Genomic DNA, 13174 nt, shown 5'->3' on the forward strand with positions numbered 1-13174 from the left:
TATTGGGTTTTCAGTAACATTTATTGATCATTTAAACCGACAGGCTCCATGTGGAACAACCCACCAAACCTTCCAATGACAACTCAACCGCTGGCACCTTAGCTAGTGAAGGATTGGGAGTTTTAGTCCCATTGGTATGAAAAGTTAGCATGATGGTGAAAATACTACTGTATGCCATCTAACCAGAGAGAAAGAAAACACTGAATCTGGGTTTTAAAAAGAGTTCATGAGATAAGGAAATAGCAGACCAACAACATGGATGAACAACCGGAGGCAGCACTGTGGATTCTTACGGGGCAGTTCAATATGCAATCATCTTCACGTTATGGACGGAGCAATAGAAAGAGTAGTGATGGTCACATTGTATACAGACAACTGCTTTCTCTTTCTTCAAAGATTGGATTTAGTGTAGGTTAAGTGTGACATGCTGGCTGAGCTTCACACACGTACACAAGCAGACACAGTCCACCAATAGTAACTTGGAATAAAGACTTAAAAGTACAACCATGTAGTCGGGCATCCTTCACATCATGAGCAGAGTATAGTCATGGATTACAGAGCTCTCGTTCCACATTGATCAAGCGCTATATTTGAAGCACATTTCCATTCAAACCCCCAAGGAGGTCCCCCACGTAGTCAGAGATAGAGAGACCTCCTGATGAGCGATGTGGAGAAATGTTGTTCAGCACTAAACATTTTGCCTCACACACCCCTCTCAACACATCGCACCCTTCAGAGCAGCAGAACGTCATCCTCAGCCATACCTCAGGGGCACAGCAGGATCTAGAGCAAACAGAGAGAGAAGCGAAGCTAAACTAGATTTATACCATACTGCTAACCATGTCCTTCAGGTGATGTTGGTTCCTCGTTAATCTGACTGACGTGGGGGTAGATGTTCAGTGCGTGACGCTACCTTGGCAGGGCCCGTACTACCCAGCATGCCTCACAGAGGTGGCCTGGCAAGCCTTGCGCGTTCCAGATGAGCAGAGAAACAGTGAGTGAGTGGTGGTGGAGATGCGATTCAATGTGGCGGTACGCTGTCTGCTTGTTCTCTAGCGCCTGCACTGTAAACAGAGACCCGGGAGGAGGAGGGGCAAGGGCAGCTCCTACCCCACCCCTGTCGTTCCCAATCCTCTGAAGGGGGCCTGGCCAATCACTCACTTCCCCAGCCGCTGCTCACAGGAGGAGTAGTGCTGAAGGGCGCTGAATAAGTCCTCATAGGAGACATCCACATGGGAGGGTAAGGAGCTGCAGGAGAGAGGGAGGATGTCAGAGATATATACTAGTGAGACACCTCTAGCCTACTTCAGATGGCAGCAGTTTATCTCAAATCAAAATGTATTTGTCACGTGTGCCGAATACAACAGGTGTAGAACTTACAGTAAAATGCTCACTAACCAATAGTGCAAAAAAGGTATTAGGTGAAGCACCCGTAAAACTGCTGCCATTTCTTCCGGGCGCCATTTTAACAAATAATAATGCTAAATAATGTTGTTAAAATAGATACCAAGCAATAAGGGATCAACAGAAATGTCATGTTACATTAGTAAAGACTCACAGTAAATACAATTATGTACTTTACGACGGCTGTCATAAACAAATCTCCTGTGATTACCAAAAGCTGCTGCTTGAGCTACCGTCAAAGCAGTTACAGTACTATACCGCCATCTAGTGTTTGGTGAAGGTAAAAAGTCCAAAAAGGTCCTTACAAATACAGTCGGTCAAATAAAATGTTGCTTTGTAAAAACTGATAACGTTCAATAATGTGGGCCATTCGGACTGAACTTCATGACTCCCAAACAATGACGTCTAAAAATAGCATTGTTAGTGATGCATCATCATCTGGTAAAGTCTAATTACACATTTTATGTAGGCTGAACTGCAACATTAACTCTCAGTATTTCCATGATCCTTAAAATAGCCCTATTACTTATACAGGGTTGCACAGAGGCATTTTTAAAAGTCTTGCCAATCGTTCAAGCCGGGAGGTAAGTGAGGCAGCAGAGACCGGATTACCAGTTATTCTGCACAGATGAACACAACAGGCCCATATCCATTCTACTCCAGATGTAAAGCATAAGCACACACACACACTTCCTCAGTCTCCCACACACACAGCGAGTGGTTATAATGGGACATTCCTGTCCAGCTCTACAGAGCAGCGACTATCCCAGAATGTCTTCTGCAATACTCACATGAACTCTGTCAGTCTGATGTGCCAGGGCAGGAACCCCAGGGTGCTTTCTACTGGGCCGAACTTCAGAACCAGGTCAGGATCTGGTGTAGTCTTCGACTCTGCACAAACCGAGATAGCATGGACAGAGGTCAATGATAAACACAATCAATGGAAATCTCAAAAGTGCCCTCTCGAGACATTTTTTGTGGACCCGAAGAAATCAAACGAGTATAATAAACAAAATCCCCATCAAAATCTGCCTGTTGAAGCTAGACAAACGAGTTCTCTACATGGCGGACTTCTGCATCTGCGGTGGAAGGTGGCCGAGCTACAGCGGTGTTTGTCTTCTCCCGAAAACGGCTGTACCGTCCGAACGGTTTGGCCGACAAGCTAATATGACCAGTCTATGGAAAGATGACTCACGAACATGTCAGTTGTTTTGCTCTAAGACCCCCCCACACACACAAGCCGCACAAGACTCATCTGAAGTCGGTAGCACCGATCTGCCAACTTCTGTCTGAAGAGTCCTAACGGTTTGGCCTCTCAAGAGCATGTCGATTGTTTTGCTCTAGGACACCCCCAAGCCTCACAAGACTTGATGAATGGAAGTGTACAGTGCCTTCAGAAAGTATTCACACCACTTGACTTATTTCACATTTTGTTGTATTACAGCCTGAATAAAAAAAAGAAGAGAGATTTCTTGGGAACTGGCCTAAACACAATAACACATAATATCATAGTGGAATTCTGTTTTTCAAAATTTGTACAAACTAATAAAAAAATTAAAAGCTGAAATGTCTTGAGTCGTCAATAAGTATTCAACCCCTTTATATCAAGCCAAACAAAGTTCAGGAGTAAAACTATTTCCACCAGACACTTGTAGATGAATTCACCATTCAGCATTACAAAAACAAGTCCAAATCTACACTGGAGTTGCTTACCAAGAAGACAGTGAATGTTCCTGAGTGGCTGACTTACAGTTTTGACTTGAAAATGGTTGTCTAGCAACGATCAATGACCAATTTGACAGAGCTTGAAGAATTTAGAAAACAATAAAATGGGCAAATATTATACAATCCAGGTGTGGAAAGCTCTTGCGCACATACCCAGAAAGACACTCATCTGTAATCGCTGCCAAAGGTACTTCTACAAAGTATTGACTCAGGGGTGTGAATACTTATGTAAATGAGACCATATTTCTGTATTAAAAAACAACAACTAAAAAACACATTTGCAAACACGTTTTCACTTTGTCATTATGGGGTATTGTGTGTAGTTGGGTAAAAAATAAAAAAAAAGTATAATGGACACCTTTAAAAATATAGAAAACATTAGATCAAACCATGAATTGGGCCTTACTGATATTAGTCCATAGTAATGCATTGAATAACAGATTCATACATGGAAAAACAGATATTTTGTTTTGAAGTGTTTGTCCTTTATCTGAGAGATATAAGAAAAATATCAGGAAATTATTATTTTTTTGACATATTTAGGAGGTTGCTAAAGCATAAGGACTGTTGAAAAGATTGAGAGAACCTAGATATCTGAAATGACAGTTCAATTCCTTCTTGAATGTTAGGCTGCATCTACACAGGCATCACAATTCTGATATTTTTGCTACTAATTGGTCTTTTGATCAATCAGATCTTCTGCCAATAGTTTGGCAAAATAATTAGAACTGGGCTGCCTGTGTAAACACAGCTTAGAGAACAGCAGCAGCAGCTTGCCAAGCCCCTTAGATAGTGAGATGATTAGAGACTCCCTTTCGCTGTGCGCCCCTGGATCCTGACAGCGAGCGGGTCTCCGACATCTGATTGTACTGACGAGCAGCTGCACTGACTGGGCCTGAGGTAAACACACCATAACTTCACGGTACACTACGCTGGACTTAACTGCACTGAAGTGAACTCTGCTATCCTCTGTAGTTTATATTCTGTCTGGAGACCATCTTTCTCATGAGTTTGTTCATATCCCTGCCTTGGGTCTCATCCAGCACCTTCTACTGAATGAGTACACACGGATGTGTTCCACTGAAGTACTCGTGACGTGATTTACAGCGGGCGAGGGTGATCAGTCTTAGCCAGGGACTAATGACGGGCAGAGCTGGGGTGGGCAGAGGGCTCAGGGAAAATAACCCACTGAGAGAAGAGGTCACTCTGGCACAGACTCTCAGTGCTTCATGTTTCCTTCATCTTTTGATCAAACACTGTGGAAGGCTAGTCTAACAGGGGGCTCCTTGACCTTTACTCAAACCCTTTCCTACATCCTTGTTGAGCTTCAAATAGTGAAATTGCTATTCAGAACATCATGCCAAAGGAGAGCTGGTGAGCTAAGCTTCACTACAGCTTGTAATAGTATGGCACAGATTTACAGTCTATGATCAATAGAATGTCTGTGGGGTTTAACCTGATAAAACAATGAAATAAAAGGTATTGTCCACAGTGAGAACCATGTCCTGTCCTCCTGCTGGTCATGGGGGAGGGACCTCCTCCTCACCTCTGAGTAGAGAGTCAAGCACAGTGACGTTGATGTCTTTGGCTGTCTTCTCCATCTGTTCCACAGCTCTACACAGCTCCTGTGCTGCCTGGACGATCCTCAGCTTCCCATCATCTGGAGACAGCACCTTCACCACTGACTGACACGACAGCACTGTGAACACACACACACACACAGGAACACAGTCATAATCAGCCCCACAAAACACAAATACCGGTACTCAGGCACAAACACACACCCATTCACAGTAATAATACCAATCAATGTGTCAATGTAAACATGTCAGGTGTCTGACTAAAGGTCAGTGGGTGGTAACTCGGAAATCCTGCTTCACAATCCTGCTGTTGCGCTTGAATATTGCATTCATAAACAAGTGATTTGTTGGATTACAAAACAATCAATAACAGGAATCACAATGAAGAACAGTATCATAGAATTCATAAGTTATTTACGTGAATTATAGGGTATTTAAGCAGGAATTCATTATTATTATTTTTTTTTTTTTTACATTTTAGCATACACTCTTATCCACGGGTTAAGTGTCTTGCTCAAGGGCACATTGACAGATTTCTCAGCTAGTTGGCTGAGAACTTTTCCGTTTGCTAGACTACCTGCCACCCAACTTCCTTTGGTGAAGAGAATTCTTCTGTGTTGTGTTCCTGCACAACTCCATATGGTCTAATTCTGACTGTATGTCATAACAGATTGACTTGCTCAGGGGATAAAGGTGTGGTGCCAAAAGCATATGGAGAGTAAAACCACACAATGCATCTTAAATTAGCCCATACAGGCTGGCTGCAGTCCACATGCCACAGAAAATATAAACAAAAGCCTGGTGGAACTGGAATCCATCTAAAAAAAATTATAATATTTATAATCGGTTTCAAACTTCATTCAATAAATGAGGAATTGTGAAAATTGCACTCCCAATGATGCCTTGCTATCTAAAATCAACTCAAAGTGTTTGTGTATTTGTATCCACTAGAATAGAATTGAATTGATTATTTATTCATAATGGTTATTCACAACCAAATAGCCTACACATGGCAGAGTTCTGAATGCTTCTCTGTTGTAGCCCTTCCCGTTTTTCAGGCTATGGTGTTAAATAGGCTTGATGAAGTGATGTCCTTCATTTACTACATATCATTAATGCAGTCTATGTGCTTATCAATGCACAAACGCCTTTACTCCCGCCACTCCTGTCAATAAAATAATGTCATCCAAAATAGTCATACACAAGTTTTGGTGTGTGTGATGTTTCAAATGCATTTTGTCATTACTAAATGTGTAATGTGATAGGCATTTTAAAATGACTATTTAAACTGGGGATGCACAATATAAAAATCGGTGAACATATCGGAATCGGACGATATTGGCTAAAAAATACCAACATCGGTATCGACCCGATGTCTAGTTTAACGGCGATGTGAAAAACTGAAAGTTGACGTGCACACCTATATAACATAGGTAGATGACATAATGACACCACGTAAAACATTGCGCTACACCTGCAACTCAGCATTCCTAACCTAGCCCACAACGTCTACTGTGTGGATCAAACAGTCAACAAGTCGAGCAGTCATTTGAAAGAGTAAGAACATTTCAGCAAGGCAACTCAAAGGAGAAATCCATTAAAGCCAAGATAATGGAATTAATTTCCCTTGACAATCAACCGTTCTCTGTCGTGAGTGATGTTGGCTTTCGTGACTGGTCGAGCACCGGTACACACTAACGTTACGAAGTGTGCTATTGTTCAGATGTTGCCCTACCGGAGTTACACAGTATTAGCGTCACGACATATATACTATGGAACGCTGTTTGGGTTTTTGCGTGTCAAAAAAGATACGTCAAATAGCACTATTTGACAATAATACTATTGGACACGTTAAATAAGCTTTTAATTTGACATGTCATATAACACAGTTTTAATTATAGAATGTTGTGGGTTCTGAATTTGCACGTGCAAACCAAGCGCCACCACTACTATCAGCACTGTCAAAGCTGTACAAAAAAGAATGCAAACAAGCAAACACCGGCCACGAACGATGTGCTTACAATAATAAAGCATTATTTTAGCTTTATATTGGTAGCACCAATACAACCAGCCTGAAAACAATGATCAGAAGAAACTGCAGTCATTTACACTATTCTTGGAATTTGCGGATTGCCTTCAAAATAAAAGTACAGTGGGGCAAAAAAGTATTTAGTCAGCCACCAATTGTGCAAGTTCTCCCACTTAAAAAGATGAGAGAGGCCTGTAATTTTCATCATAGGTACACTTCAACTATGACAGAAAATCACATTGTAGGATTTTTAATGAATTTATTTGTCCAGGCCCGTCTGAAGCAGCAAAGGACCCTGTACCTGTTTCCTCCAGCATCTTCACAAAAGTATCTATATCCATAGTAAAACGAGTCCTATATCAACATAACCTGAAAGGCCGCTCAGCAAGGAAGAAGCCACTGCTCCAAAACCACCATAAAAAACAGACTACTATTTGCAACTGCACATGGGTACAAAGTTCAGACTTTTTGGAGAAATATCCTCTGGTCTGATGAAACAAAAATAGATTTGTTTGGCCATAATGACCATCACTATGTTTGGAGGAAAAAGGGGGAGGCTTGCAGGCCGAACACCACCATCCCAACCGTGAAGCACGGGGGTGGCAGCATCATGTTGTTGGGGTGCTTTGCTGCAGGAGGGACTGGTGCACTTCACAAAATAGACGACATCATGAGGAAGGAACATTATGTGGATATATTGAAGCAACATCTCAAGACATCAGTCAGGAAGTTAAAGCTTGGTTGCAAATGGGTCTTCTAAGTGGACAATGACCCCAAGCATACTTCCAAAGTTGTGGAAAAATGGCTTAAGGACAACAAAGTCAAGGTATTGGAGTGGCCATCACAAAGCCCTGACCTCAATCCTATTGAAGATTTGTGGGCAGAACTGGAAAAGTGTGTGCGATCAAAGGAGGCCTACAAACCCGACTCAGTTACACCAGCTCTGTCAGGAGGAATGGAACAAAATTCACCCAACTTATTGTGGGAAGCTTGTGGAAAGCTACTTGAAACATTTGACCCAAGTTGAACAATTTAAAGGCAATACACTCGATTAGTATTTGGTAGCATGTAAACTTCTGATCCACTGGGAATGTGAAAGAAATAAAAGCTGAAATAAATCATTCTCTACTATTATTGACAATTCACATTCTTAAAATAAAAGTGGTGACCCTAAATTACATAAAATTGAATTTTTACTAGGATTAAATGTCAAGAACTGTGAAAAACTGAGTTTAATATGGATTTGGCTAAGGTGTATGTAAGCTTCCGACTAACTGTATGAACTTAAATGTATAAATTGACCAATTCAGCACAGTTGGGCAAGCTCCTGGCAGACTTCATACAAAATATTGTGTCGTGACGTAATTCTTCACTGGATCAGTCTGAAACTTTGCACACACACACTGCTGCCATCTTGTGGGGGGAAAAAAATGAAATTACACCTAGGATCCTAACGCAATGTATGGCCTTTTTCATGCATTTCAAAGATGAAAAAATAAAACATTTTTTGGTTTGTATTATCTTTTACCAGATCTAATGTGTTATATTATCCTACATTAATTTCACATTTCCACAAACTTCAAAGTGTTTCCTTTCAAATGGTATCAAGAATCTGCATATCTCCTTGCTTTAGGTTCTGAGCAACAGGCACATTTGGGTGTAATTTTTGGCGAAAATTTAAAAAATGTAAGACCTTAAGAGGTTTTAATCACCCCGATAAAAACATCAAGACACAAATTACTAAAGAGGGAGCCAGAGATCAATATAGCCTAACCAGAAGAACAAAAACCTGTTCCCAACCCCCCCCCCTCCTCCCTCTGCTGCTGGCCTTCACATATTCTGCCAATATGCTCCTGATGTTGCCGGTAAAAGGCTACACCAGCGGTCGGTATCCTTTTGCATTTGGAGTGCCAAATTACTGTACCATTTCTACTTATCTGCGTGCCAGTTATGATTTTCATATGCACATTTGTGGAACAGTTTAATTTCATATATAATAAAGTATTCTTATCTAAAAATCTATGTCATGTGGTTAATCAACACTATCTAAATGAAAATGACAAATCTGAAAGTAACTTCTATTGCCATTGCATATAAGTAAAAATAGCCTACATAAAGGCAACAAATAAAAACATTGCAGCATCGCAGATAGAAAATATCCTGATAGAAATGTATATCCTATAAATCCTGTTGGTTACGCATGGCCTGTCTGCAAGGAACTTGCCTCCATAATGGATCAGTCCACTCAAACAGGTGTAAATAAGACAGTTGTCTTGTACACCATGATTATTCAATATTTTTTTGCTGCTGCTCGACTAAAGAAATCTCAGTCGACCAACAGCCTATTAACAAAACAATTGACTAAATGGGGTCAGCCCTTATCTCCAGTTTTGCAAACAGGCGTGCGTGATGTACTTTACAATCGAAGTTACCTGCTACATATCTCAGAGTTCTGCGCTCAGCTCTTTTGCCGCCAATTGCTCTCTGTGTATCCATTATATTTCAGTGGGTGTATCATACTATGCGTTCATATGGCAGAGGGAGACACATTCATAACTACATTGCAGAGGCCTGCCTGGCGTCCCGTGACAGATGTCGCCTCATCTGTGCAAAAGCCCACCATTCGACGAAGCAGCAAACAAAAGTCAATGCACGGCCCTCACAGCTAGTGTCCATTTGGAGAACATAAGATGGGGAGTTTGAGTCGTTCAGTCAGTTTCCTCTGGATATTGCTAGCTATAGCATCAATTCTTAAGTTTCACAGTGCTATCTGACAAAGGTATTGAATCAAGTTTCTGTGCCTCCCAACACATTGTTTTCACCATATCAATTGCGGCCGGTAATATCAAAGTTTCTGCAATAGTGTGTGGTTTCATAGCGTGGCTTAGCCATTCACCATGGGAATGATTCAAGTGCAACGGTCAAGTGCAGCCTTTTCTCATGATCTAAGGGAACTCTCTGGTTGAATTTTGACTTTTAAATTAGATTTATTTTACCCCGTTTTCTCCCCAATTTCATGGTATACAATTGGTAGTTACAGTCTTGTCTCATCTCTGTAACTCCCGTACGGACCCAGGAGAGGCAAAGGTGGAGAGCCGTGCGTCCTCCGAAACACAACCGCACTGCTTCTTGACACAATGCCCACTTAACCCGGAAGCCAGCCGCACCAATGTGTCGGAGGAAACACTGCATCTGGCAACCGTGTCAGCGTGCACTGTGCCCAGCCCGCCAAAGGAGTCGCTAGCGCACGATGGGACAAGGACATGCCTGCCGGCCAAACCCTCCCCTAACCCGGGCGACGCCGGGCCAACTGTGCGCCGCCCCATGGGTCTCCCAGTCACGGCTGGCTAATCAATACAATGTTACGACAATGTCTTAAAGGACTGCCTTTTCTCTTTGCTTATTTGAGCTGATCTTGCCATAATATGGATTTGGTATTTTACCAAATGGGGCTATTTTTTGTATACCACCCCTACCTTGTCACAGCACAACTGATTGGCTCAAACACATTAAGGAAAGAAATTCCACAAATTAACTTTTAACAAGGCACACCTGTTACTTGAAATGCATTCCAGGTGACTATCTCGAAGTTGGTTGAGAGAATGCCAAGAGTGTGCAAAGCTGTCATCAAGGCAAAGGGTGGCTACTTTGAAGAATTTGTTTAACACTTTTGATCTATTCACTATTATTCTACAATATAGAAAATAGTAAAAATAAAGAAAAATCCTGTAATATGTAGGTGTCCAAACTTTTGACAGGTACTGTATATGATACCCACGTTTCAGTCACACTTTTCTTTACCCACATGTAGGCTAAATGATTTCCATATTGATGAAAAAAATGATGCCTGACTTATTTATGTTCTATGGTCGGCCTACAGTACTTTTAAACTGATATGAGAGTAGGCTTAATTGTTCATTTTTGATAGGCTAATGTTGCTTGATGAAGACATGCTGTTAGCAACTCTGTGCTTTGTCTTGAGACTAAAATATAATAGGTGTAGCCTACAGACGAAGAAATTTAACCTTTATGGTCTGCACGTTTGTGAATCGTTGCGTTATTCAAGAGTGTAATGTGGTTTGTATCCATTTTTCAAACGTGTAATATGGTTAAAGATGAAAAGACGCTTGCATAGTCGAAGCACGCTGGCTAGTGGCTATACTGGGATATTTCATTGGGATATTTGCAGTAAATGCCCATTGCCAAGAGCCGAACGATCTCGCGGCACATGATGTTCCGTTGCGAATGTGAATTGAAAAGTGTACTGTAACACTGCCTCTCCAACTTTCATTAATGAGAAAAGCCCCTTAGCCTGCCTGGGAGCAGGTTAGTTTTTAAGGATTTGTTGCCTTAAAAATGTACCTGGCTAAAATGTGAGCTACTTTCGTGGTACCGGTTGTCCTGAGTTCAAAGTTACCTCACTAACTCCTTAAACAAAATATGTAGTATAGGGCACAGCTCTTTAGACCAGCACTCCTAATCTGGGAAGCTTGAAACATACCCTGGCCCCTGGTGTCTCACCTTGATGGTCCTGTTTGTCAGTGCCATTGCTGAGGAACTCTACAGAGTGCTGCTTGGAGCCTTCCAGACCCAGGAGCTCCTGCTGCTGCTTCAGGATCTCCTCCATCAGCCTGGAGTTGTTCCTCCTGAACACACCTGGGAACCAAAAAGGGATATGTGAGCAACCCAATAGCTTATATCATATGGGGGGTTACACACAATCTCAACAACTTTGAAACAAGAAAAATGAGCGAGAAATAATTTGCTGTCTTTTAGAGCTGAGATCTGAAATTAACATCATGATATAGCAAGTAAGGCTAGTCATTAGGGGCAAATAATGTGTCATATACCAGATTTGGCTGTGCCACACCACCAAACACTTAGACGGCCATCAAGAAGGATTCAAAATATTTTACAACAACTAGCCTATGACCCAGTAGGAGTGGCTGTGGTGAAACAGGAATAGCAATACAGTGTGTGAGTGTGTGTGTGTGTGTTAAGACAATTCCCTGTAGGGTCAAATAACGAATTAGGTGAAAAAGCCATTGGGCAAACCTTGAAAGCCTATTGAGGCTCCTCTGTCTGAAATCATCTGTAATGATACATTACTAAGCATATATGGCAGAAGTGGGTTGTTGTAGACTTCTGAAAGGGAATTAGGCCGTATAAAGCCATTTACTATCAGGAAAATAATGTAGATAAGTTATCAAAGATAACTAAGCACCAAAATAGAAAAATTCACGACTTGCTGAATCTGAATACAAAAACAGAGGTAGCTGGCACATGACTGTCTGCTGGTGTTGTATGTAGCACTTCCTGGCATGAATAAAAATAATGAACACATTTTATAATCAAATGACATCTTACCGTGATTATCGTACACACTGATATAAGATATGCCGACTGCCATGCACCACACGACAAGGTTGGCAATGTCTGTGTATCTCGGCTCTTCTTCCGCTATCAACAAGCCGATATGGTCAGGCAGCTTCTCCAGGGATTTCCCATCCGCCCCCCAGCGATACCGACGACCAACGCGTTTACCGGGTGCAGGAACGAGCTTTTTCTGTTTGGGAAACGAGAGAGCTATCGGCACAAGAAGCGCCGCTAAGGCTCGTGACCATAGCTGCCCATTCCAATTGCGAAGACGGATTCGGAACAAAGTGATAAACGTTCTATGAATGTGGAGAAGGACATGCAAAACCCGCCACATGAACTCGTACACGTGCACCATTATGCAGCCCTCCTCGACAAAAATGTCAAAATATAATAATTATCAGAAATGCATATAGCTCTGCATTTCAAGTGTAGTAATGATGGCTAAACAAGAGTCTAGTTCTGTGAGCCATTTCGCTTACTGCCAACACCTCCGTTTGCCGACAGCCATCTTCATCCAACCATTACCCTCTGAACTCGGAGATACACGTTACTCAGTCGAGCTCAGTGATTGGACGATTCAGCAAACATGAAATCACGCGAGATCTAGGGTTGGACTTTCTATAGCAAACTAGATTATTATAATTTTTTTAAATGTTTATTGGAACAATAATAACAATATCACACATCAATTCAGGGACATTCCTGTGAATATAATTGGAAAAAATGAAATAATAGAACACCAAACGACCCCCCCCCCCCCCCAAAAAAAAAGATTTCATAATTCATATGTGACAAGGCAACGAGACATTAACAGACATTCAAAGACATGACTTCTAATAATTTAACAACTTTTTGTGTTTCGCAAGTTTGAGGGATTTATGAAATTGTAACAGTTCAATGACAAAAACTACAAAATAAGGAATTTTTCCACCCCGTTTAGATTTGTGAATATAACATTTGGCCAAGAGAATAATAATCTTAATAAAATAGTTATGATTGGAATTACAAGGATAAGCTTATAATGCCATTTAACATCATCAAAAGTAAACATAGGTAA

General features: G+C 41.4%; 1 protein-coding gene across 2 annotated transcripts; it reads right to left on the minus strand.

Annotated features, from left to right (window-relative positions):
* nus1 (NUS1 dehydrodolichyl diphosphate synthase subunit) lies at positions 1-12677 on the minus strand. Of its 2 annotated transcripts, XM_036975782.1 has the most exons (6): positions 12106-12677; positions 11260-11394; positions 4676-4828; positions 2196-2295; positions 1139-1248; positions 1-1087 (listed from the first exon to the last, which is right to left on the minus strand). In XM_036975782.1, exons 1-5 carry the CDS (start codon positions 12470-12472, stop codon positions 1158-1160), a joined length of 846 nt encoding a protein of 281 aa, XP_036831677.1. In that variant the 5' UTR covers positions 12473-12677; the 3' UTR covers positions 1-1087; positions 1139-1157. The 2 variants fall into 2 exon arrangements, with proteins under 2 accessions (XP_036831677.1, XP_021456096.1); XM_021600421.2 differs by having other exon boundaries at positions 1-1248; positions 12106-12676.
* Between the last annotated feature and the right edge of the window lie 497 nt (positions 12678-13174).

This window comes from Oncorhynchus mykiss, chromosome 4 (assembly GCF_013265735.2).
Source record: "Oncorhynchus mykiss isolate Arlee chromosome 4, USDA_OmykA_1.1, whole genome shotgun sequence".
NCBI classification, from domain to species: Eukaryota; Metazoa; Chordata; class Actinopteri; order Salmoniformes; family Salmonidae; genus Oncorhynchus; species Oncorhynchus mykiss.